This window comes from Podarcis gaigeae (assembly GCF_964106915.1).
Source record: "Podarcis gaigeae genome assembly, chromosome: 5".
Lineage (NCBI taxonomy): Eukaryota > Metazoa > Chordata > Lepidosauria > Squamata > Lacertidae > Podarcis > Podarcis gaigeae.
The window spans coordinates 91,448,824-91,475,335 of record NC_139681.1 but is presented as its reverse complement, the minus strand read 5'-3'; the positions used below and the strand labels follow the sequence as shown (position 1 = coordinate 91,475,335).

Below are 26,512 nucleotides of genomic sequence, written 5' to 3'. Positions count from 1 at the left end.
TTAAATCTGCGTGAGAGAGAAAGCCCAACCCAAACCTAAACCCTCGCCTTAGTGTTCTCCGCCATAATCAATTTTTTTTTTTTTTTTTGCTTTAAAGCAGTTATTAGGTTTATAACTCGTTTCCCACTTAAATTTGTGCAACCAACCAAGGCAATCTAAATAGGCTGCAGCAGCCTCGTGGGTACCGCAAGCAGGCATTAATAAGAAGGATTAATTATGGGTGTGTACATCAATGGGGCACAAAGACTATCAAGTAGGGGGGGGGAGAGGGAGAAGTCACAGGCAGCCAGTGAGGAGCTGCATTTCGTCTAAGACAGGCATCCCCAAACTCGACCCTCCAGATGTTTTGGGACTACAACTCCCATCATCCCTAGCTAACAGGACCAGTGGTCGGGGATGATGGGAACTGCAGTCCCAAAACATCTGGAGGACCGAGTTTGGGGATGCCTGGTCTAAGGGATGACGCAGGTTCTCCACGCTAAGGGCAGGCTCCCATCCTAAAGGCATACTGTATTTTAGGAGGTAAAATATGCATGGAAGTCTCATGCGTGGAAGTCAATGCGACTTTCTCCCGTGGGTATATTTTTAAGGTGTGCCTGCAAAGTGTCCTATTTCCATCGACTGCTTTTAGAATCCGATCCATGACTTGGTTAAGCCGAAATCCTTGAGCTGACTGAAGTAATTAACTCTACTGTCTCGATCCACAATTAGTAAAGCCGAAGTCTTTGCGTCAAAACCCTTTTATAAGTCTCTAAATGATTTCCTCTAAACTGTGAAGGATTCAGTTTACTTGAAGTCGATCCGCAGCACAGTTAAACCATTTAGGCGGAAGCTTATCATTGGAACTATTAACCCTTTCCACCACAACGTGCCCCTGCCGAAATCCTTCATTTTAAAAGCTGATCGCTCCAAATTAGCGAGTTATCGATAGTGTGGTTAGTGATCAGTCTCTACATGCCGGTCAGCTTCGCCCGCCCCCTCATCTTTCCACAAGATCTGGGCCTGGCTGGTTTGTATGCTGAATAGACCCAGCGAGTTTATATGGATAAAGAAAATAGGAAATTGGTCGGGTTATGGGCTCGATCCTTCCTCAGTCACTTGCGAGGAGGCAGCATCCTTGAGGTCAATGAGGCCACTCTCGAGAAGTGGCGTCAGGTCGGCAGTTTATAATGCACCCACTTGTGGGCTGTTGCACTTCGAACGGGTCTCGCTGAAGCTGAGCAGAACCCTATTTCATATTTTGTGCTTTTGAAAAAGGGAAAGGACTACGTGAACATGCGCATAAGGCTTCCTCAGGGCTTTTTCTGTATGTCTCCCCTAGAAACGCAATGCTGGAAAGGGCATTGAAACCGGAGGAGGGAGGGGAAGGAGGGGGCTGTTGCATCTTTCTGGCCCGGTTGATTGTCTCTGGTACCCGGGTTCTCTCTGTTGACATGGAGACGCTCCGAGACCCAGCCTCCGAGACCCAGTCCTTTGAACAGGAAGAGTCAGCAGAAGAGAACTGCTTTGCCAACCGCTCCAGAAGTTGATGCTATTTGTTACCATAATTCTCCACCCCCCAAGCCCCTTTTCCGGTTACATGGTTTTTCATAAGCAAACACTGAGCCATTTCCTCGGCGCAATGCATCACCAAGCCCATCCAAAAGGGTCTAATCTGCTTCGCGCAGAAACCAAGCAATAACAGCCTGGTAGGCTGCCCTTGTGAAACCAGGAAAATACCTTCTCAGTAACTTGCCCCTCCCGCAATAGGAAGAATAGAAGAAGAGAGGCGCGAGGGTGGGGTGGGCCGGGGGGTGGAGGGGCCCGTCCTTTGCCTTGTTGCTTCTTAATACCCTGATCGCGTCCAAATAAGCCATCAACACTTGCACAGAATGCAAACTTTTCAAGCTCTACCTTCATTCTCTCCCCCTCCCCAAATTATGATACACTGCTCAACTGTAGCCCAGCCAGGCAACAACTCGATTATACTGGAATACAACGCGTTTATTTTCCCGCATATAAGGCTTCAGGTTCCTGGGATTAATTGAGTCGCGAAGGAATTGGTCCAGGTTTACTAGCGGATCCATACATCCGGGTTGGGTACTCAGATCCAGCCAATATGATGCAGGAATCCTTCATTCATGGAAGTCCGCGAGCCTTAAAAGGTTAGCTAAGTCCCGACTCTGTATATAGATAGGATGGTCTGCTAAACATGGGGACATCAGGCTGAAATGAATGAAATTTGCTTCCCTTGTAAGGCTGACACGGTAAGGGGATCTCAGATGCCAGAGACCAACCAACAAACAAGTTAAGATACTCTTCTTGGGGTTCATCTCACAACTGCCTGTGCAATTCTCAGATCACGTAAACCAAAGTAGACAGGTGGGAGTTACTAAATAGCCGCGAGATTGAGGAATGAAGCTGTTGATACAGCAACCCTAAATGTATGCAAGTAGATCTAAATCTTACTGAAATCAGCGGGGATGACTTTTATCTCAATGTGCTTAACAGCTTAAGTGAAATCATGTTCCATAGCAGGAACTTGTTCTATTATTGAAACAATTTATATACCGCTTAGCTACAATAGTCTCCAAGCAGTATATAAGCATATGTGCGCTAGCCTTTGGGTTCTCAGCCGGCCAAGGCTGAGAGACAGCCCAGGCTGGTCCCTACAGGGAAATGAACCCCACTGTCATAGGCGCCGACTCCATGGGGCCTGAGGGGCCCGAGCCCCCTCAAAAAATTGTTTGGGGGGGCTCCGCCCCCCCAATAATTTAAGAAAATTATTAGTTATATTATGCTTTGTAAAATCACAAAATTATGTTGGTATTTTTTATTTTCCTTGTTTGACGATAGTTACCTTTTAAAATACATTCAGTAATGAGTTAAAACAAAGCCACTCCCGATCTAGAGAGGGGGTGGGGTTGCGGGCTCTCGACCCATCAACAATCTTGCGGGGCTGGCATCAGCCCCACGAGAAGTGGGAATTCCCCCTAGCTCATTAATATTCACTGCCCACGGCGGCAGCCAATCGGCTGCCGCAAAGGGCAGGCCCTCACAGGTTCACTTAAGGTCGGGGCAGCCGGGGGCTGCCCCTTTCGTTCCCCCAGCAGCAGCGGTTTGGAGGTCTTGGGCCCCCCCAATATTTTTTATAAGTCGGTATGGGCCCCGCCCCCCCAATATTTTTTATAAGTCGGCGCCCCTGCCCACTGTAGTAGGAGACACAGTTTCCTATTTCAAAAAAGTAGACATATGATTGCAAGCTTTAGCACAAATATTCAAGAGTAATTTAGCAGCCCAAGCCTAAACATGCTTGTTCAGACCTAAGTCCTGTTGAATTTAATGGGGTTTACTCCCAGGTAGATGGGGTTAGGATTGCAAGCCTGAGTGTGACTTACTTTCGAGTAAGCATGCACAGCATCAGGCTGTAACTCACACTTTGTTAGACAGCGCTTATATTCAGGTATAGATGTGCAGACTGACCAGGGCGGAAGTCCTATTGAAATTAGTTAATTAAAGGTATCAATAAAATGTGTTTTATGATCGAGACCACAGCGAAATCCATGGAATTTCAAGCAAATTTAAACGTTCATTTGTATATACGGGGCGGGGTCTACAGACTTCCGCCTACTGGAGCGGATGGGACTGAAAAGGGGGAATGGGCGCCTCTAACGGTAGAATCCGTGCGTGTATGTGTGCGTGTCTACAACCGAAGTTGGAATATCTCCATTCAGCTGACAGTTTAAACAACTAAATCAAAATGCTGGTATCGGCCCGTGATTGTAGACCGACTTCAATCCAAGTAACTGAGCCGAAGTGAGCCCTGCCTTAACTCGCGCCAAAAGATTTCGATAGGGCAGGTTGCCACCCTCTCTGAACCACTGAAATAAAGAAAACACCCAAAGAAAGATCCGTCTAGTCCTGATCTTTACTTGCCCTGTTGTTCTGAAAGCTTGATATAAATGGCTATAACACCCCCCTTTTTTGCAATACTGAAGGAAGTTTTTATTAACAGAGTTTTATGTAATCTTTGTAGGCTCGCGTACTCCTGAGGCGTCTAGTTTCATAAACTGGAGATACTTTTAAAGGCTGCGATTTACTTATTTTTAAGTGCCTACCTACAGAGAAAAGGCATCAGATTTTGTGTTAGTGGGAGGAGGGGGGAAGGCCCAAATGTTCATTAAATGAATAACTCCAGCTAGCGTCACCGCATAGACACTTTCTGAACTGAGAACTGTGGAGAGGAGAAGGGGAGGGGGTTAAAGGGGGTGAGAGCCTGAACGTGTTAGCTGATGCCCTGCCGGCTGACAGTGTGTGGTCTATTGTAGGGAATGTGCCTCTTCCACTGAACAGAACCTTCTCTCCCCCCCCCCCTCACGCTTTCCACCCTAGCATTACTGCACCTGCACTGGCTGAGGGAACTGCAGCCATTCACCACATCAGCGCAGAAGACATCTTTGACAGCACTCAATTCATTACATTTCTTCCTGCTTTTCAAACCAACCAACACACTCACCAAATGAGCCTTGCCGGTGAGTGACAGTCCTCTCCCCGCCCTCCCAAAAATCGTACAATAAAGTTGTATGTATGGTGGTGGTGGTGTTCCTTGGGCGATTGCATGAAGAAGTCAACTAGCTTCCGTTAACAACTCGTCCCTCCTTAAAGGCAGCAAGGAAATGAGTTAGGTTTTGTAACTTCATTTATGTTCCGTGGTCCCGAAAGAAATTATAACCACCCCCAGTGTGGAGTGGAGAAACGAGAAGTCCAGTAACCTGGTTCTCTTGCATGTAAGTCCCAGTGACTTGAAAAACAGGGAGGGGTTTGTCTTCCGCGGGGGGGGGGGGGGAAGAGAATGCGCAACCCCCACTTAAAGAAACCCACAAGTCAGTAGGGCTAGGTTTATCTCACAAATCAGCCCTGGATACACGTACGTGAGAATGAGGCCCGGTTTGTGCCCAGGATTAGGAGTAGAGGTTAAATCTCTCCCCTCAAGTTGAGTTGGGATGCGGCTCGGACTGGGCACCCAAGAATCCAGGCGAGATTCAACACATGTTAACTGGTAGCAAGCGGGTTTTATTTTATTGTCTTAACAGAATGTATATATTTATAACTCGGTTGTAATAAAACCTCTACGCGGCTTACAATAAATATGAAAAGTATCAGTACAATTCTGGCAAGAGTTCTTCCTGAGCCGGTTGCTCAGAGTCCAGAATAGTATCATCATAAATTCTGCTTCCGAATACTAAGGTCTAGTGTCGTGAGAAAAAACACCCCCCCACACACACACTAAAAAAAGGGGGGGGTATTTCACCAGGGAATGAAAAGTGAAATCTTAAACCAGTGAAGAGGCCCAGAGTCTGCCCGACCCTACACCGGAAGTCAAAGCCACTGAAATCTATGAAGCTTCCTATCAAATTCAGCAATAATCGGGTAGCTGAGCTTTGATACAAGTATTCCGGCTGAAGTAGCTTGTGGATTAGGCTGACAAAACCTCTTTTCAAGGTCGCTTTTAGAGCCCCATTAGGACTGGAAGCTAAACTCGCATTGTATGCGGTGATCGGACCTAGTGGGTTCCACTGAACAGTTTTCGGAGTCGAAAAATGAAACCAGATTCTGCCCTGCACGTTCAAAAGACCCCGTTAAGCAGATTTGTTCATTTAAAACTGGCACAACAGAATACCATTCTAAAGAAACTCTCTCCCTCCCTCCCCATTTCGTTTCAAAATATCTCAGAGCACACGTCTCCCAGAATTAATTCCCCCTCCTCTCCAGAGCAGATCATGAAAGTTAACGGGACTTATGGAGACAAATGGTTTTGTGGAGCGTAGCCCAAGCTGATTTGAAATGGAAAGCGAGCCTGTATCTCAGGGTCACCAGGAAAGGTGTGTGAATGAGAGAGAGACATTCCAGTTTCCTATACATGGTATATATAGACAAACCGCACTATCGTTTAGCAATATTTAACGGAATCGTTTTTGACTTAAATACTTGATCACTGCACTGAGGAAGATGGAGATGAGGTGTGAGAAAAACCATCTCCAACATCTCCAGCATGGAGATTTCCATGAACATCTCCAACAACTCCCAAATAATCATTGCTTGTGCGAGGGAATTGTATACTGTATAAAATACGGGCTTTGTATGTAAGTGTATTGTGTATGTTTAACTGTCAGCTGCTCTTAGTGGGGAGTCGAAGATTGCGGATCGCCTGGCAAAAAAAGAAAAAAGAAAAACCCTAATAATTTCAAAACATTCAATGGAGCGGCGGTGACGTCACGGGGGTATTAGCATATGAGGAGGGGATGAAGTCAGTGTGGCTGAGGGTGATAAGGCCCCTCCGGAGGAATTCACCGCTTGTTTTAATACATTAATTATTTCGCCGCTGCCCGCAAGTTTTTGCCATTTGTAAGAGCTTAAGCCTTCGCGTGGAGAAGGGACTGGGCGGGTTAAGGGTGCAAAGGATCCCTTTGCAGAATGTCTTCTAGGTCGGCGAGCGGGAGAAATTGCTCAGGGGGATCTCACGCCCGTCCCCTCCTCGCAGAAAAGAAGTGCGATTTTGGAGAAGGAAAGCCATGGGTTGCTATATTGCTCCTTTTGAAATACGGATGGGGTACTGAGTAGTAATCCGTACTATTTACCTACATACAGGCTGTCTGCGACACATCCTACAGCCGGGGAGATGTCCTGAGCTAGGGAAGTGGGGAGGACAACCCTGCCTCACTGGGAGAGGTCTTTCCCCGGCTCTGGTGTGGAGCCCTTGCAGGATCGCAGCCCGAAGATGCTTAAATGGGATGCAGCACAGGATAGGTGCTGTATTGCGCTCATGTCAAGATGTTCCCTGGCGACAGGGGAAGTCTCAGCACCTCCGTCCTCTTCCCCAGTCCCATCGGAAGGAAGCTGATTTTGCCGCTCGGTCACTTCTCCTCATGTGTAGTTATATAAAACTTACTTTTCACGCAAACACACGTATGTGCATATATATCTCGCCCTGTTCTTCCACTCTCAAAGGAACGCCCATTAATTTTAGGCAAATTTATTTGGAGTAAGTCCTATTCCGGTCAGTGGGATTTACTTCTGGGTAAGCACGCTCAGGATTGAGATGTCCCGTCTGAACAGGTGCTGTTGGGAATAATAAGGGTGGGGGCAACTGGAGAGAGGATCTCCATGGGCTGATCCATTGCCCCAGTTAAGCTGCAGGTCTCTTGGAATTCGGAGATCTCTCCTAAGCACATTTCAGGAGCAGTCGCAACGCTTCCCAGGGAACCTCCGTCGCATAACAGCTCAGCTTAACTGGGCGACGGATCCTGGCTGAACACTGGCAAGGAAACGAAAGACCCAAGAAACGATAATGCAGAGCCAAACTCTGCCCCGCTTTATGAAGGGGCATCTCAAGGGGGAGGGGGGAAATAGGCCCGTCTCTGTCCGCCAGGGATTCCCTCAAATCCTGTTCCGACAGCAGAAGGATTAGAAGACAGAGATATAATTTTGTACTGAGGGAATGAGAATGGCAGGTTCGCAGGGCCCTCTTAGCAGCAGCCCCGGGGTGTTCTCCGTAAACCCAAGGCTTTGCTCAGTCGGGAGCCTGCAGCGCTGATAGCCTCTGTCCTGAACTGGACTCGAACCCGCCTTGGCTGGTGACATCCGCGACAAGCGTCCCAAAAAATCCTTCCTAGTCTCATTACGCTCACATCAACACTTCTAAAAGAAGACCTGCGAAGACATGTGCTACAAATGCGAACGAAAAAGCGCCCAGGAAACCGCGCGAACCTGCAGGCTAGGAAACTATGGCGTGCATGCCTGCTTTTACCACTATAGGCGTGTAATGTTACTAAGGTCAATGGGACTTCTCCAGCGCGAAATCTTTTCTATTTGCTAAAGAGTTGTGACGTTGGTGCGTCTGTTCAGCGCACATACCGAACCCAGGAGATATGGTATACGCCTCACAAAAAACAACAGAAAGACTCTGATGGGTCTGGATTGCACCCTGGATCCACAACCCAACCAATTAACTGAAGCTCCAGGGTTTGAGCTGATGGGATGATGTCCCTTCCTGAACACATACAATACTGCCCCAACCCTCCTGATCGCAGTCATATGCAAGTTTACTCAGAAGCAAGTCCCACTGAAATCAATGATATTTCGTCACAGGCCTGGTTAGGAGCATAGCCCTAAAAGTGTTTAGGACTGTGTCGACAATCCTTCTTTACACTAGTGGTTTAGAACTGGGACACGTGCAATTATTTCTGTCTGTGATGATATATATACACATACAGACAGATACCTAAACCTAGATGTTGCGTTATTATCATAGCTGTACTATGTAAGTGTAAGTACCAGTGGCATAGCGTGGGGGGTGCAGAGGGGCCGGCCGCACTGGGCGCAACATCTGGTGGTTAGGGTTAGGGGGCGCAAATCCACGGGTTAGGGGGTGCAAATTACTTGCCTTGCCCCGGGTGCTGACAACCCACGCTACGCCACTGGTAAGTACAGATGTAGGGAGAGGAAAGAATCTAAATCCATTCCAAATAATGGGATGTGTGGATCGTATCAGCAGACAGGCCATCTTCACATCCCATTTGACGCCAGTGACAAAATTCCTTCTAATTTAAATGGGTCTGCAGTGCGTTCACAAACAGCTTATAAGTATATGATAAACACAACACTGCAATACACTGGAGACAGTGCAACACAACTATTCTTTTTTGGCCCGTTTAGAAGAGCAGTTTCTAAATTTGAAACATGCCACCCCACTCCAAATCTCAAGAGCGTTTGAACGCGCAAACTCAGCCTTTTCCCTACAAACGACCATCCCAGACATTTGAAATGTACTTCCCTCTTACGTACCTAAAAGCCGATAACTAAGGTCCTGTTCGCAGGTGAGGGGTTTTGCCTACAAACTATAATAGAAATGTGAAAGCCACAAATTCTGAAGAGTGGCGCAAATATAGGGCTCTGGAAACTAATTGTTTCAAGTAACCTATATTTTTAACAAGGGAAAATAAGTGAGAATTATTGGGGAAAGAGGCTTGTTGGAGAGGCTTTTCATCGTTTAATCCGTCACTTTCTCAAATAAATTAACGCAAACTAAGGGATGTAACAGCGAAAACTTAAAAGCTGAACACAAGAATACATTAGAGATTGGGATAGCAGGTTCTGCAGCATGAGTTAACTAGCGGCTAGGCATTCCCATAATCTCTATTGCTCCCCACAAACACTGAAGTTATTATTCAGAGATACTTCTCATTTGAGTACTTTAACTAAATCTCTCATTCATTCATTCATTCATTCATTCATTTTAAAAAGGGTTTTAACCCAGGTGTGGAAACTGTAAATTTCTCTCTACAGTTTTCTTCCCCACAATGACTAGATACAGTCGATGCGGCATGCCCATATGATAAATACCAGTAGTACAGTTTCAGGGTTGAAATTATATATATGTAATACACACACACACTTCTACCGCACGCCAGTTTCACCACAATGTATAGTTTACCTGCATGTAAAACAATTAACTGCGTCAGCTTGTCACTTTCAGAACACCAGGGACACAAGTGAAATGTACGAGAGGGAAATTGACCGGGGTTGTTCCTCAGCTGCCAAGGTGACAACTTGAATTACATTCCTAATGGAAAGGGGCTACTTTCCCCTCGATGCTAATTTGACCTTCAGAGAATACACGCTCTCTAGCATTTACTTAAGGGGGAAAAAACGAGGAAATAAACATCAAAACGATATGTAAAGAAGAATACAACGTAAGATCGCACCTGGCCTTTTAACTCTTTGCAAATGGAACTAGTTTCCCCAGAAGTTTAAAAAACGAGCATCACGTTGTCTACGGCTGAGTTTGTGGGAAATGGGGCGAGGGGAGTTAGTTTATATGTGTGGGTATAAAACTAATATTACTAACTTGCTGGCACAATCAAACTTCAATCTCGGAACTATTCGCTTAAAACTACCAGCAACTGAAAAGTAAACCCAAAACACACAAAGGATCTGTTTAATTTTTTTCGTCCAATGGACTAAAATGAGGACCCCATCACTATGCACTTAAACGTTATTCCTTGTCTCCCTGAGGCGTTTGATCAGTTCTTTTCCCATGGGAGGAAACTGGCAGCTCCAAGGCCGTCAGTGGAACTCCCATAACAAAAGTCCTGAAAAGCTGAATGAATTGGGCATATAATTACTGCTTATACACACACACACACACACACACACACACACACACACCCTCCTATCCTTTGCAGCTTATCTCTTATTCATGCAACATATATTGTCACCTAATCTCACCCTCAATATTGCGCTCCCTCGCTTTTTTTTTTTGTAAGCATCTACCATCACAACAACTACTATGACAAATTCCTTCCCGGCAGAAATTAACCAACACTTCTGTCGCAAAACAAAGAGGCAAAGGTGAAAAATTGTGAAAAATGGAAGGGGTTAGTTATTTAAAGGTGGTTTGCTAATTACTCTTCCCCAGAGTTTAGGGAGTCATTGCTATCTGCGTCTTCCCCACAAGGAAGGATGCTTTGAATAAGTTTTGTTTTGTTTACTTACATCACGGGAACTATAAGGTTTGGTCTTTGGTCTTAACGTATTGACTTGGCCGGAAGTCCAACTGCCTTAAACAGAATTGACTTACTAGTAGGGCTGCAATCATGGCCACATTTTCTTGGGAGTAAGTGTTACTGAATTCAGCAGGACTCCTCAGTAAATCTACATGGGATTGGGCTGTGTGTTGAGGACCTCAGCTCTGATTATTTTAGTACTTGAAAACAATATCAAAACCTGATTCCATGCATGTGAGTCAAACTGAATTCAATAGGAGTAACGCCACATACCTAATCACTACTGATTAATCAAGAATGAATTAAAATACATCCAATCTTTCTGTCATAGTATATTGTGTGTGTACATATCACACAAGTATACTCCAAAGTGCAATACAGATACCTTAAACTGAGATTCACTTCATAATGTCTTTTATGGGATACTTCATACACACTGGAATCGTCCTCAACACAAAATCAGTCCTTATTTCCTTGAATGGAACTTTTTTTCTGGGTACTTTGAATATCCACCTACCTAATGCAGATACCCAATAAAAATGCTCTCTATACAATTGCCAGTTCTGGCTTTTATGGCCAGAATAGCTGTAGGATTTATATAGATATATCTGTATTTTCACATCTGTATTTAAAATAGGCAAATGCCTACGATGAGCTACCGCAGCCTATCCCACAGACCCCCCCAAAAATCAAACCACCTCCCGGCTCTATGCTCCATTGCACGGCCCTTGTTGGAAGAAGCCCAAAGTACCTTAAAAGCCGAAATCTGTTTGCCGTCCAGATTCAGGCAGTCATTCCCCAACCCCCCTTGAGTCTTGGAGGCCAGCCTTGCTTGCTTCTGGGTTTGTGTTCAGAGCTGGATGGAGAAGCTTGGGTGGGGGTGGGGTGGAGAGAGATCCTCCAGAGATTGCTCTACCGCAAGAATTTGTCGCTTGGAGGAATAAGTACAGCTATTACAACCAAATCTACTAGCAGTCTAAATAATTAATTGAACCATTGCTCTTTGACCCTTGCAAAGTCCAATAGGGACCCGTTTGTAGTAATAATACCCCCCAAACGAGCCCTTGTCAAATATTCATTTAGTGGTTAATTCGAGCCATTTCCCCTTGGGACAGCCTGTAATACCAGCCTCTCCGGCTTGCCAAGAAACCCTGTTAATCTACCTCTCCAGGTCAGCAAAATATTTTAACACCCCGTCCTTAAAATGCTACCAATAATAATAATAATAATCCTTCCCCCCCCGAAAAAAAAAAAAGAAATCACAGGGGATCTCCTAATCTTTATCCATGGTCTGTCTATTTGCTGGGCCTAGGCTTAAGGAAATGTGACACTCCATCTCTGCCACTCGACATCCAAGCAACGTGCCTATTCTTAAAAGGAGAAGAAATATAGGTGGAGAGACCAGCCCTTAAAAAGGATCATGAGCCCCACTTAAAAGGGATCTGGGGGAAATACATTTCCACACGCTGAAGGAGCAAAACAGGGGCGTTAAACAACTGTTATTCCTATATTTCAGAGATAGGAGGGAAATCGAAAATGCTGCCTCCTATTTGTTAAAGCGGCTGAATAAGGCGGGGGGGGGGGAGCTCTTTCTAGATTTGCATGAATAACGTTTCTGCTCAGTTCATTTAACTGTGCCTATCTCACGGCCTCAATCACTGCAAGAGAGCGGATTTCAAATGCGTTTTCTTAATCGCGCATACAAAAGCTCATTCTAATTTTCATAATAATAATAATAACTTTTGGTCACCTCACAGTTTGGAATGGAGGGGGAAGGTGGCAGAATTCATTCAGCAAATTTTGTTTAAAAGCAAATGATTATCTGCGGCCCTGGATGCATTTGCAAGCGTTCACCTAACAATCCCGCCACGTCGCTCAGTTTCTTTGACGACGGATTCAGACCAAGCTCTCCCTTCCAGGTAATCAACTAAAATTAACAACAACAAGAACAGTGTCGAAATCGGTAGTACGGGATGAGAGAATTATCGTGAAAAGTGCACATTCAACAATTTGAAATGTGAGCGAGAGGGGAGGAAAGCTTTTTACCACGGCACGTGAAGAATCTCTCCTGGGCGCGTTTACCGTCGCAAGCAAATCCTCTAAGACCGTTTTACATTCATAAACGTGGGGGGGGGGAATCGGGGCGGAGGACTTAGAATTCCAAATATTAATTTAACCCTTCTGTCGTATTCCTTTCTGGAAAGCGAGCAGATCGCTCCTAAGCGCCCAGTAGCCCAAAGAGGGGTGAAATCCTGCGTGTGAGACTCTTTGTAGAGCGGCCTTCTAGAAAGCAAGGCCTGAAATCAAACCCACCGATTGTAGTTTGCAAATTGTGGAGTCACACAAAGGGCTGGTGGAGAGGGTTTCAAGAATTCAATAAAATGGCCCGGACTTTTGTAATTAAACACCTTGCTCCTAAGAACCCGCATCTAAGCACTTTTACGGGGAAGAACCTCACTCACATCAATGGCACTTGATTCCGAGTGAACGGATTCCTAAGAACACATTGCAAGGATGTACAGTCATGGGACTGACTTTCCAGCAAGCTGTGTCCTAATTCTTGCCTTGGAGCCCGATTTGGAACAGATTTACTGGAAATTCCCTCCCAGTAAGTATGTTAGGGTCTGTTAGGAAGCTGTCCAAGCACACGGTGTCACTTTCCCAAACAAATGGATTTCAGCTGAGATGCCAGTAAGCGGCCTAAACTAGCAGCTAAGGAAGAATCTCTAAAATACAGTAAATGAATAAATTGAAACTCCTAACAATTGCCATTCACTGAGAAATAATAGTTTGCTGAGGAATAATTAAACACTTGCTTCTTCAGCTTTTTTTAAAAAAATTGTACGATTTCCCCCAAAACGTTCTACTCTGAAATGGCTTTCAGAAATCCTAAACAACAGTATTCATTTTTGGTTCCGGCGGTGAAATGTATACTTTCTGAAATTTGCTGTATGTAGGAGGGAAATGGCTCTATAGCGCCTGAAGGATTTCCAGAGAGAAATCTAGTCTGCGCCAATGTCTTAAGCTTCTGCGGCGAGGGCTCTACCGTACAGGACCGGATTTATTCCATTTTCACCCCAGATTTGGCATTAGTTTTTCCATTGATTCCCACAGAGCATACTTCTCTATAAGCCTGTTTAAAATGCAAACCACGATTCACAAAACTCTCACTTTCACGATCCTCAGGCATTTGTCTACAAGAATCGCAGCCCAGTCCCAAATATACTTGAAAATAAGTCCTATTGATTTTCATCGGGCTTTACTTCCGCATAAGTATTTCAGGATTGCAAATAATGTCCCATTGATTTCAGTAGAATTTACCCAACAAACAGGTGCATTACAAACCTGTGGGAAATGCAGATGTGGGAAAGCAGATATCTTTACAAGCTAAGGCTCGACATACTTTTTCTTACTTTAAAACAAAGTATATTTAAGGGTACAATGAAAATAACAGCATAAAGTTAAACAAGATATACCTCTCTGCCAGACGAAGTTGTCTTCTTTAATGTGCGTTTTGGAGGGGTGGGAGAGGGCTTGAGTTTCGCAGCTTTTTCCTGAAACTGGCTGCTTCACCTCGCTGGTGAATTATGAACTAGGAAGAGAGAGCTTTTGTGAAAGCCTATGGCATTACAAAATTGAATAGATTATTATTCTCAGTATTGATGGCTTACATTTAAATCCACGCCACCCCCTCGCCCTGGCTTTCTCTTTCCCCACCTCCTCAAGAGACCCAAAACTCCCTCGTCTGCAATGAAAAAAACAAACCAGGGAAAGTTTAGGAAGGCGCAGAGAGCTGCCCGTTTTTGCGTTGTTGTGGTGCAATTGTCTTGAAACCGCGACTTTGCCATTTCCCCCAAACACACACGGAGGACTGTAGAATACACACACCAGCACACACGCACACCCCAGCCAGCCAAGCCTCACTTCAAGTCCATTTTCTCCCAAAGCACAGCGCTTCAAGCGGAGATCGCCCTGCTTACGACAGAAGTTAAGAGAGCCACGCACCTCGCTCGCTTCCTACTTCTGCTGGTTCGCCTCGCGTTCACAGTCCAGCCTCATCTGAACTCCGGGGGCTTTGGTCAGCTTTCAGGTGGCAACAAGTGGTCGTTTCTTCCAGCAGCGAAAATCACCCAACCGACTTTCTATGCCATGTTACTTTTCTCATTTATTATAGCAGAAGAAAAGTGTCACTTACAGTCGGCTGCGTTTTCCATTGTCGAAGGATTACTCATTTCATATAGTTATCTGGGCCACATCCAATTTCAGGCCTCGCATTATTTTAAGTAGAAACTAATTGGCACTGAAATTACCTTCTGAAAACAAAGCAGGAAAAGATTTCCTCATTCCTAGAGTGTTATTCTACAATATTATTTATCACACCAGTTTATAACTGGTCCTTGAGCAGCACGGAATAAAAAAAATAACATAAAATTCATCCTGCTTTCTGAAAATAAATCGAAGACTCAAGTGTTATTTCAGTGTCCATATTTCAAAAATTTATTTATCTCAAACTGTGCATAATGGAGTAAAAACTTAACTCAAATATGTACCTGTTTATAAGGATGGTATTAGTTCATATATATATATGTCTGTGTATATATACATATCCATGTATATGTATATATACATGTGTATATATAGATGTATGTATGTATATGTGTGTGTCTATATATATAATATACATATATGCACACCCACATACACATGGACTGCCGGCGGACTGATTTCAGATAATACACAGCCGAGTACAACTACGGGAAATGAGGAGGGACAAAAATTAAAAGAACTTAAAATAGCGTCACAATAAATTTACAGAAATATTACAAACCATAAGAAAATATTTCAAACACAAGAATTTCAGGTTGTTTTGCTGTCGTTTTAGCTGAACAGGAGAAAGTTTGAAAACAAAAAAAGCTATTTAAATTAACAAATGTGTGTGAACCTGCAATACAATTTTTGCTTTTTAAACAACGTGTAAAAAATGTAGTACACCCTAAACTTTTGCCCTTTTATATAAAAAAAACAGTTCCAGTTCAATGGTATGCAAGTACTTATTCTATTTATTTTTTTGCCTTTTGTACAATTGCTAAAACAATTAAAACGTCCAGATTTTTGTTTTAAAATAAAATTCAGCTTCCTTTTTTGTGCAGCTGCTATAAATCCATCTATCCAATTATCAGAGCGTCTTAAGTAGACTCTGATGTATTTTAAAAATAATTGGCAAATTCTCAAGGTTTCCCCCCTCCTCTTTTTAATATAAACAATGGGCTTTTCGATTGCCATGTTTATTTTGATAAATACTGTACAAAAGTTGCTTGCAAATATTAAAACATTTCCCACCCCATTTCCCAGTCTCCTTCCCTTCCCCCCTCCCACCTTCCTACGTCGCTTTCTGGAGTCTAGTTCTAAAGATTATGGGTCAAGACTTTTTTATTTTTTACTTTTAAAAACCTTTTCTGCAAAGTACCATTTCCATAGGAACTTCGGGGGTGGGGGTGGGAAGGATGGGGGAGAACAGGTTTGGTGGAGTCGCATCCCTTTCCAAAGGAGAGGGAGGGAGAAAACAAAAATAAAAAGATCTATACAAGTTCCTTGATGGGTTTGGAATTTTTTTTCTTTTTCTTTTTTGTATCTGATTGGTTTCTCCCTACCCAGTTATTCTCTGTACAAAAATAGTGTCCCCCCCAGAAAAAGAGGACAGGAAGGGGAGAAAGGGGGAAAAAGTCAGAAGTTCAGAATTTCTAATAAAAGTTTGTTGCTCGGTCTAGATTTCTCGCCCTCGCCTTCCTCGCGTCTCGCCCACCCCCCGTGGGTCTTACATATGGGAGAGCGGGAGCGTGCCGTTTATGGCCGTGCCGGGCACAGGTGCGTTCTGGTAATGCTGCGACATGTGCAGTCTGCTGGGGGCGGCCGGCTCCGCCACTTCAGGCCCGGGCAGGTACATGCTGATCATGTCCCGGAGGTCTCCGGTTTGGCACGGAGCCCTGGAATGGGAAGAAGACGTGACCACGGGGGGACTGGAGCTGGACTCCGTCTTGACCACGGATCCCATGGAGCCCAGGCTCATCCCCGGGGTCCCCTGCTGCGAATAGGACATGCTGCTGTAGGTGGGCGAGCCGTTCATGTAAGTCTGAGAGCCCGCCATGGAGTTGTACTGCAAGGCGCTCACGTCGTAGCGGTGCATGGGCTGCATCTGCGCGGCGGCGGCGGCGGCCGCGGCGTTGTGCGCGTTCAGGCCCGGGTGCTGCGGGTAGCCCAGCTGCTCCTGCATCATCCCGTAGCCGCCGTTGGTCCAGCCGTTCATGTGCGCGTAGCTGTCCATCCGCTGGTTGACTCCGGCCGCGCCCAGCGTGGCCCCCACGCCGACCCCCGCGCCCATGGAGTTGGAGCCCGGCGCCAGCAACCCGCCGGGCAAAGTGTACTTATCCTTCTTCATCAGCGTCTTGGTTTTCCTCCGGGGTCGGTATTTATAATCCGGGTGTTCCTTCATGTGCAAGGCGCGCAGCCGCTTGGCTTCGTCGATGAAAGGTCTCTTCTCAGCCTCCGAGAGAAGTTTCCACTCGGCCCCGAGGCGCTTGCTGATCTCCGAGTTGTGCATCTTGGGGTTCTCCTGCGCCATCTTCCGCCGCTGGCCCCGGGACCACACCATAAAGGCGTTCATGGGTCTCTTGACCCGATCCGGGCTGTTCTTCTGGTTGTTGGCCCCGGAATTACTGTTGCCCCCCGCGCCTCCCCCCGCTGTCTGCTGGGGGGCGGGAGGCTTCAGTTCGGTTTCCATCATGTTGTACATTCAAACGGCTTTTTTCGGCCGAGGGGGCGCAGCAACGGGCGGCCGGGAGGTTTCGGAATGGTGGTGGGCAAAGAAACCAACGCAGCTTCGAGGAAGTCCAGCTAGTAAAAAGCACACCGGCGCATAGAGAGAGGGCGAGGGAGAGAGGAATCCGACAATCGCCCCCCCAAAAAAATAATAATAAAAGGAAGGGTCTGTAGGTGGGACAAAAGCGAAGAGGAAAGGCAGCCGACAGGAGCTCGAGAGTGTCCCAACCTGGACTTGTCTTCTCTGGGAGGGGGGAGGGAGGGGAGAGCTCCCCCTCCAAAACAGATCCTCCCCCGATCGGATCAACACCGGGATCTTCCTCCCTCTGCAAGCAGCCCACGGACGACTATTCAAGCAGGAGAAGCATAACAAAGAAGGCTTGGAGAGTCTTGATTGAGAAACTTCTTCCTGGTCCGTTTCCCCTCCTTTCTTTCTTGCGATTCTTTCCTTCTTTTCTCTCTCTCTTTCTGTATCTCTGTAAGACTAAAAGAGCCAGCAAAAGTCTCTTTTCCCCCTTTTTTGTTGTTGTTGTTTTTGTGTGTGTGTGTGTGTTTTTCCCCTCCTAAACACTCACTCTCACACTCTCTCCCTCTGTCTTTCTCTCTCTCTCTCTGCCTTGACAACTCCTGATACTTTTTTGAACAAGTTAATAGACAACCATCCATGTGATGGGGGGCTTGTCAGGGAATAAATGCGTTTGCCCCGGCCAATCAGCGCCCGCCGGCTCCTCCACTGAGCACAAGCCTCGACTTGGAGTTTTGCATGAAAGGGGGCGGGGCTTCCCGCGCGCCAGCCGGGACAGCTCGGCTTGGGGAAGCGGGAAGAGAGAGAGAGAGAGAGAGAGAGAGGGAGGGAGGGCGAGGAGGAGGACGAGGAGGCGGGGAGGCGGGTCTTCGAGGCAGCCACTGAAAGGGCCCCTTGGAGCTCCTCTTACAAGCAACAGGTCACACACGCCTTGAGGAGGAAGTGTGTAAACAGCATTCTTGCGACATTAAAAACAAAACAACAAAAAGCCCCACTCCGCAACAACTTGATGTTGACTTGAGACTGAGTGAGGAAGGTTGCAACTCCCCCCTCTTTATTTTCATTTTTTGCGTGACAGATGGGGGGTGGGGAAAGGAGAAGGGAAGGCAGCAACCCTGCTTCTGAAGGCTCCTTCTTAGGATTTTAGCAGGACGAGGGATCTTCTAGTTTGGCTTCCTTTCCCAATTGCTAACCCCCCCCCCCCATAACAAAGCCTCTAGGACCAGCGCAGGCTGCTAACCCGCACGAAACGCAGGGAGCCCACAAATAGTCCCCACTGCTTTTGTAAGGTCCTCGTTTGCTGCCCAAGACTGCTGACAGCCCCTCCTGCAAAATAAGGCCTAGACGCCGCCTGCTCCAACCGACCTGACCCCTTAGGCCTTCTCCGATGAGGTTGCCATCCTTCTGGTGGCTGTGCAACCAAGTTTACTAGAAAATAAGGCCCATGGTGGCATCCGGGACACTTAGGAGCAGACAACTGGGCAGAACCTAGCCTCGGCAAGAGCAGCAGACCCCTCCTGGTCCTGCTTATGGAAAAGGCTGCGATGACCTCCCTGCACGCACACTTGAGGTCCTCACACCGCAGGGAAGGGGACATATTTCTTAGTAAACTTGTGTATGGCTGGGTTCTTCGGCTAACGCTGCGACCCAGGGCTACTGCGATTTGCCTGGCCTTCGGTGGCTCTTAATTTACACGAGGCTCCCTTGCGCGCATCCGTGTCATTGGCACCGGCGAGATTTACTTCCACAGGCAAGGCATTTCGGTTTGGAGGGCTGTTTTCCTTTCTCGACCGACGCCAAGTTCCCTCCCGGCTCGTTGGCCTCTTTCTGCCCCTTCCCCCAATTCCACACCTGAAAGCAACGCCAAGCTGGGCTCCCTCTCCCGCCCCCCTCAACATCTGATCCTCTCCAATATTCCTCTGGTGGCTGCTTTGCCGCAGACATTTCTACGCGGAATAAAGGAGTGCTGCTTCCTTGCTTGCCTGTCTTTCTCTCCCCTGAGCCCGCACTCCTCTACTCCCTCAAAAGTCTAAAGGCCAGATTGGGTGAAAAGCCCAGAAACCGTCCTAAAAACTGTATCCCCCTCCTTGCGCCGCAATCGCTCCCCACCCTTCCTCTCCACGGTTACAAAGCGTGGCCTTCCTCCTTCCCCTCCCTTGCCAGCCTCGCGAAGCAGGTGCGCAGGGACGAGAGGAAGTGGGGAAGGGACGGGGTTAGGAGGGAGAGCCGCGGGCGCGCGCGCAGGATGTGCTGGAGGGAAGCTTTTCGACCGGGGCCCGCGGGGGAGTGGGAGTGGGTGGGGGGGAGAGAGAGGTGAGGTGAGATTCCCCCCCCCCGCCACGGCGAGGTGGCGACCCAGCTGTTACAAATAGGTAGCTCTTCTTTTCCCCCTGTCACGATGCTCAACAAAGCGCCAGCTAAGTTTACTTCGAAGCTCTCATTAGGATCTGGGGCTAAAACGCACTTGAATACAAAGAAACGCACGCGCGCACCCCTCCCCCGCGCACCGTTTCAGCTTTATAAAGTGCTTAAACATTGTTGCGGGGGCTCTCTCTCCTCCCTCCCCCCCCCTGCGCCGCTTTAACCCCTGAAACTGAATAAGAAAAAATGTAGAGATTTCTATTGCTGGACACGTTCCGTTTTGTTGGAAACTCCGGCAAATAGATTATTTTCTCCCCCACCTCCTCCCCACTCGACATTGCTTTCACGCTTTTTCTGCATGCTCGTGAAGGACCCTTTTCAGATCACGTTCAGAAAATACAGCAAGCTACATCTAACTTAGAAAGCAAAGGCCCGACACACATACACGAAATAAAACGGGTTTTCCCGCTAGCCCCGATTTTTCTTTTTAAAGTTTGTTGGAAAACTTCAAAGGGATGCCACGGAAGGAAGAAGGAGAGTGGGGCTGGGGCTGGGTGGGGAATGGCTTCCCTAATATGAACTATATTTTTATTTCTTCTTTGGGACTTGGAGAGAGACTGCAAAAACTGAGAAAGTCTTGATAACATTTTAAAACTCTTAATCGGGTCAGTTAAAAAAAAAGCTGAGAAGTGATTTTGAAACACAAAAGGAAAGGAGAAGCGTCTGGAAGGACGCCTGGACTTTTAGCGCTGGGGGTTTTACGCATGGGGTTGGTGCGCCCCCTACTGGTCAATTCGCCTTTCCCCCTTTAAAACACACTCTCTCTCTCTCTCTCTCTCTCTCTTACACACTTATTTTCCCTATAAACCAAATACTTCTCAACAAGGCTTGAAATAATAGAGCAGGTAGCTGGGCGATGTGAGTATCATCGCTACTCTACTTCGTTAGGCTCATGAATATTAGTTTATTTATTTGTATATTTCCTTAATAAGACTTACACATTATGAATAGAAGCCTGCGCCTGCAATCCTCAGACCGCTAGCTTTCACATAGCCTCCTTGATTTTATTCATTGCAATCGTAGTAAATAATATCCAACCGTGGCCCTTACATTTTCCCGTGTGTGGAAGAAAACAGACAGTTAACGCCGAGCTCCTCTCCCATCGACTCTCCGCCCCACACATATATGGAGCACGCCTAGTTGTCCAGGCACCATATTTAACTTTGTTGTTGTTTATAATTTAGCCTAAATAGTTGATAACGTCCTTAAAAAAGAATCTTATGGATAATTAAGTTCGAAGAAAAGGGGTGGGTGTGGGAGGCTGTGATTTTGTCTCTGTTAATACAATGATAACTGATGGCTGGTGAGGTATTTTTTTTTTAGAAAGGGGGGGGGCAACACACACATCTTACTGTACATGGAGGCAGTCTCCTAGCGGATTGGGGAAGAGGAGAGTGATCCCCCCCTAATCCACACACACACACACACACACACACACAAACGCATAACTAGATGCTTTTTATTGGCACTGAACTCTATAATAACACAGTTAAGAGGTTAAAGTGGCTGGTTTCGCTCTTTGTTAATTGCATTTATCATCTAAATAAGGTATGGAGCTGCCTAACAATTGCGTTATCACGAGTATTTACCGCTTTATTTTAATTAGCCGTGTTTTCCTTATCAGTGCAATGAACTGTCTCTGGCATATATACATAATAATGCGCTATAGAAAAATAAGATAAAAGCGATAGCGCATTGCACGCCCCCCCCCTCACCCGCGCCCAATCTTCACTTTTCCTTTTTCAGACCTAGGTATACACGTATACGTGTCGAGAGATCCTGGCTTCCCTCTTAAACCATATTTGTGCACACATAGGTAAAGATAAACTGAGATAGCGATAGAGTCACCCACGGCTTTATCTTCTGCTTCAGACTAACAGCACCTCATTCATTTCCCCCCTTCGCCAATGGTAGGATACAGACATTCTCTAAAGAGAGGCCTGGAGAGCGACGTTTTAATCTGAATGGATTTAAAATTCGTTGCCTTTGGTATAATTTATGGAAATGAAATAAACAGCCCCCTCCCAATGTTTCACAGCGACAGAGTGTTAAGGGGGGGGAGAGAGTTACTGTTATGAGCTTATTAAGAAGAGGTGTTGAATGTTTTAATGCCTCGGATTTATATTTACTTTCTTTCTGATCTAAACTACCACTTAAGTCAGCAAAGGCTGGCATATCCCGACGTGTGTGTGTGTGTTCGGCTGCGGGGGGGGGGGGATATATATATTTTTATTAGTACGATTATTGGTTTGTCTTTGCTCCGTCTTAACTTCCCAAGTTATCTTGTCTTCAGGAGATGGAAAGATTACGGCCCCCTGTTTTATTTTATTTTATTTGGTCCTGAGCTGCAAATAGAGGTTTAACTTGCAGCAATTAGGCGGGAGCTAGCCAAGCATCTTACTATTATGATGCTCGTTAAAAACCCTTCTTTTCTACATCTGCATTTGAGTGTGTTCTCCTGTACTCTTAATCTTCTTATGGAAATGAAGGCGAGCGGCAGGGAACCAGCGGAGACTTAGAGAATGTCCTTGTTAGGATGGAATTTCTCAGCACTGTTAATTAGCAGAGTTTGACGACCACCAGTATTGGGGTGGGGTGGGGGGTGGGGGCTCTGTTTAACCACTCACAGACCCGTTGGCTAGGAAGGACTGAGTTCTTTTATTTAATGTTGTAATTTGAAGGGGGAGGGGACTCTGAAAAGAGCCTCCTGTTTGACAGTTAGGGGCTAAGAGAATTTTTATCTCCCTGTGAAATAATTACTGCCTTGATAACTCAATTGTCTGCAAAATGTCAACCTGTGACCTCAAAAGTTTTTATTTTATTTCCCCCAAAGATTTCCTTTTAAATAACAAATGTAACGGGTACACAAATACTCTCCCTGTACTCTTTGACTTGCTTGAATACATTTTTCAAAAAGCATGTTTTAAGCCATGTTTTAAAATAGTCGCCAACTACTATAAATTCTAGTTATTTCAAAAAGTCACAAGAAAAATGAGTGTGCTGATGAATTTCGGTGGAGGGAGGGATAAGAAATAGTTCCAGGTCCAATAGATCTGTTGGAAAGAAGGGCCCGCCATAGTAGATAGTACATTCAAAAAAGAAATGTTTTGTTTTCACTTTTAAAACTATATTGACAGTTATATATTAAAACTCATCATTGACTGCAAAAAATTCAGAACACCACTCAAATAATGGAATGTCATGCTGTCTTTGAACGCTAGACACCTTAAAAGCTAGATAAACAAGAAAATGCATCCCTAGAGACTGTTCACAACTAACTGTAATAAGAGCAGTATAGTAATTTAATATATCATGTAATATAGGATAATATATGTATTTGGTCCATCACTTGGGAATTATTGTACAATATTATTCATCTTGTATGAACCACCATGTAAGTTAATAATTATATACAGTTATATTATATAGACATAATCTACATTCTTAGGACAGCTCTGTCTTATTTTTTTTAATTGAATTTATACACCGTCCTATACCCGGAGGTCTCATATTATATTCCACCCCAACCATTATGCTAGTATGATCCTATCTATGTTATGCTAGACATAGGCTTATAATATGAGCAACACCAATACTTTTGTTTGTTTGTTTAGTAGCATTCTGAATATATGCACCTAGCATGTGGACTTCCCTTATGTTAAGAAACATTTCCGTTCTACAATAAAGTAGAATTCCATTCAGGACTGATTTAAAGTAAACTCGACGTTTTCTCCTATATGTGGAACTTTTTTGGGTAGTTGGAGAAAGAGAAAAGGGAGGTGGTGAAAAATGATGTACGTTATTTTATTTCACTTCATTTTAAGAAACCCAGTCTACGGTGCTCACAGTGAATTAATAAGAAATCGCGTGTGTGTGAATACACATTTCAAAATACGTAAACGAGTGGTTTCAGTCTTTAAAATTACTTTTATAATAGTTAAAAATCGCTTATTACTTTGAAATTGCTACCTGAAGGTGTTTAAACTGCTTTGGCTCTTTGTCCAGCAAGCCACCCGATTGTCACTCTCAGATGCAGTATTATGTTCCTTAGGGGGAGGGGGCGACAGTGATTCCTCACTAAACCCAACTCTGCCCCATAAGTCGTCAGACTCTCAGATTGTCTCCCCTCCTTTTACCTCTAGCAACCGAAAGAAGGCAGGTCAATATTTTTGCAGATAATTCTTTAGTCTTAACTACCATTAATGACATTATTATATAAGAAAGGAGTATTTCTTTTCTCTCGGTAGTGAGAGAGCCTTGACCGAACTGCCACCCACGCTCTTCCAGGTTGTCCTACATTTACACACAAACACGCGGTTTCAGATGAAGGACCCCAAAACAAAATAAGATAATAAAAATAAGGTAACAAAAACCAAATCTCCTTAATGAATTCGTCGACCTCAATGGGTACGATGCGACCACCTCTCCCTCTAAAACAACGGGGTTTTGTTTTGTTGCTTGTTCTTAAAGAAGTTGTTGGGTATATCCGGGTAGTACTGAAAACAGCGGAGAGGATAGCAAACCACCTGTTAGAGTGATTGGATGAAATGTCACCGGGCTGAAATGTCCCCTTAATTCCAAAGGGGCTACTCTAGAGTAAGGAGCTTGACGAGTGCATCCTGTAGGTTGGCCTGCGAGCGCTCCAATTGGAGAACAGCCTTTACCAAAGGTGTCGTGGGTTTTGAAGACGCTCGAACTCAGGACGAAAGGGAGAAACGTGCTTGGCAAACCCTCACAGTGATCAACTCCCGCCCGGAAACCTATGTCTCCACTGTGGAAGGATGTGTGGATCCAGAATTGGCCTCCACAGTCACTTACGGACTCACTGTTAAGACCGTTATCATGGAAGACAATCTTACTCGGCAACGAGTGATTGAAGAAGGAGGAGGAGGAGGAGGCCAGGAAACCAAGGCTTCCATTCATAATGAATGAATTTGTAATAGCCACCAACCCCCATCCCAGACCCCACAAACTAGGCGCATAAGATCGCATATTTGTATCCCGCCTCGAGTAACCCAAATTAAATTCCACCCTCAGTTGCCTATCTGCAAATACTGATCGGAATTTCCATTTCTCTTGCTGGTAAAGGTAGGCGTGATCACCCCTTAACTATCCTGATACTGAGCAAGATTTTTACCCCCAATTCTTCACACATTCTCTTTAAAGTAAATTGCACTGTGTTGCGGTTGAGCTTACTTTCAAATCAAGTAGCTTTAGGATCGCAGCCATGGGAAGCAAGTCCCATTCAGTTCGGTGGGATTTTAGAGGGAAAGTGTTTAGGATTGGATTCCTCGAGATACCCTGAGGAGCCCAATCCTAAACATGTTCCCTCTAAAGAATATTACTAATCTGCATCAGACGATCTCGCAGTAAATGCTGCAAAGAGGATTACAATCTTCCTCCACCCCTAAAAATGCATTGATAGGCAGAGAACAAAGCGAACTCCTTTGCCCCACTTTGACCACCCTGAATATGGGCAGGGTGGTTAATGCCTATTCAGGGGCACCTAAATCCTCCTTATCTTGTCTGCGCCTTTGCATCAAGATCCTAAATAGCCTTCCTGGAAATAAATTCCACAGGATCCAGCGGAGACTGACTTCCAAGTGGTGTGTTTAGACGCAGCTGGCGTCTTAAAAAACCCTCGTAATTACCCTTCTCCTTCAACACCCCACTCCAATACTACTCTATCCCCCATTCTCTCCTTCTTCCGAATAAATGTGATCACACCCTCGCTTTAAAATAAGCACCCCAGAATCTTGAAAATAAATGCGACATTCCAGGACCGCTAAATAAAGACTCGTTGGGTGCGCTGCGCTGCACCTTTAATCGGAAGTCAAAGTCTCACAGCGCAGAGCAAAGCGTTTTTTCAAGGAAAGCGTGGATAGCTTGCAAGTGACAGCGTCGACGCCATTCCACTTCATAATACGTGTTTTCGTGCTTAAGGTGCACAAGAATCTCGGCTGATTTTGCGGCAACAAGCTAACAGGTCTCCCTTTGGGAAAGGGCGCGCAGAGCGCAGCCTCCGTGGTCTCCGGTCAGGATCACTTTTGCCTGACGATTTTTAACAAGCAAACTTTCTTTCCCACTGAAACTTGCTAAATTCCTGTTTAACAGGGTTGCAGTCCTATGCACACTCACGTGGCAAGAAGGTCCTCTGATACCTTACTTGGAGGAAATCCCCTTTCCTTTCAACAACATGTCAAAAGTAAGATTGTACTAGCTGAGTCTTCATCCTCACACCCTGGCCAACCAAACGCTTTATGGCGGCAACCCAGAGGAGTGTCAGATGGAAGTAAATTCTGTGGAATGCAGTTCTAGCTAATGTGCTTCGGACCAGAATATACTCGGAAGTAAATCCTATTGGTGTCAATAAGCCATATCCAAGCAAATGCAGTTGAGGTCAAAGTACTTCTTCAGCGGAAATGCTTGAATCCATTTCTAGAAAACTGTAGGTACATTGCATTAATAGTAAATGTGTTCAAGGTCGGACGGCCTGTCACTACTGCTGTAGATTTACTACTCCGGGATTAGTACTGTGATACCATCACATGAATGTTTCAATAATTATAATGGGACTTCTAGTCAAGCAGTACTGCCGAGTCCGGGTTTTAACTCAGTTTAAATCCATCTGGGTCGGGGAACAAGCTGCTGGTGTCACTGGAGTCAAGAGCTGCATTCCTGCAAAAATGCTGCGCCGGTCCCATGG

The 26,512-nt window shown here is 45.5% G+C and overlaps 2 protein-coding genes across 9 annotated transcripts in view; both read right to left on the bottom strand.

The window, feature by feature from the left end:
• LOC310845006 (uncharacterized protein) overlaps positions 1-26,512 on the bottom strand; it is a 448,061-nt gene that overhangs the window by 68,276 nt on the left and 353,273 nt on the right. The window lies entirely within an intron of this gene.
• SOX2 (SRY-box transcription factor 2) lies at positions 15,018-18,118 on the bottom strand. The gene has a single exon (XM_083739899.1). It carries the CDS (start codon positions 17,332-17,334, stop codon positions 16,360-16,362), a length of 975 nt encoding a protein of 324 aa, XP_083596025.1. The 5' UTR covers positions 17,335-18,118; the 3' UTR covers positions 15,018-16,359.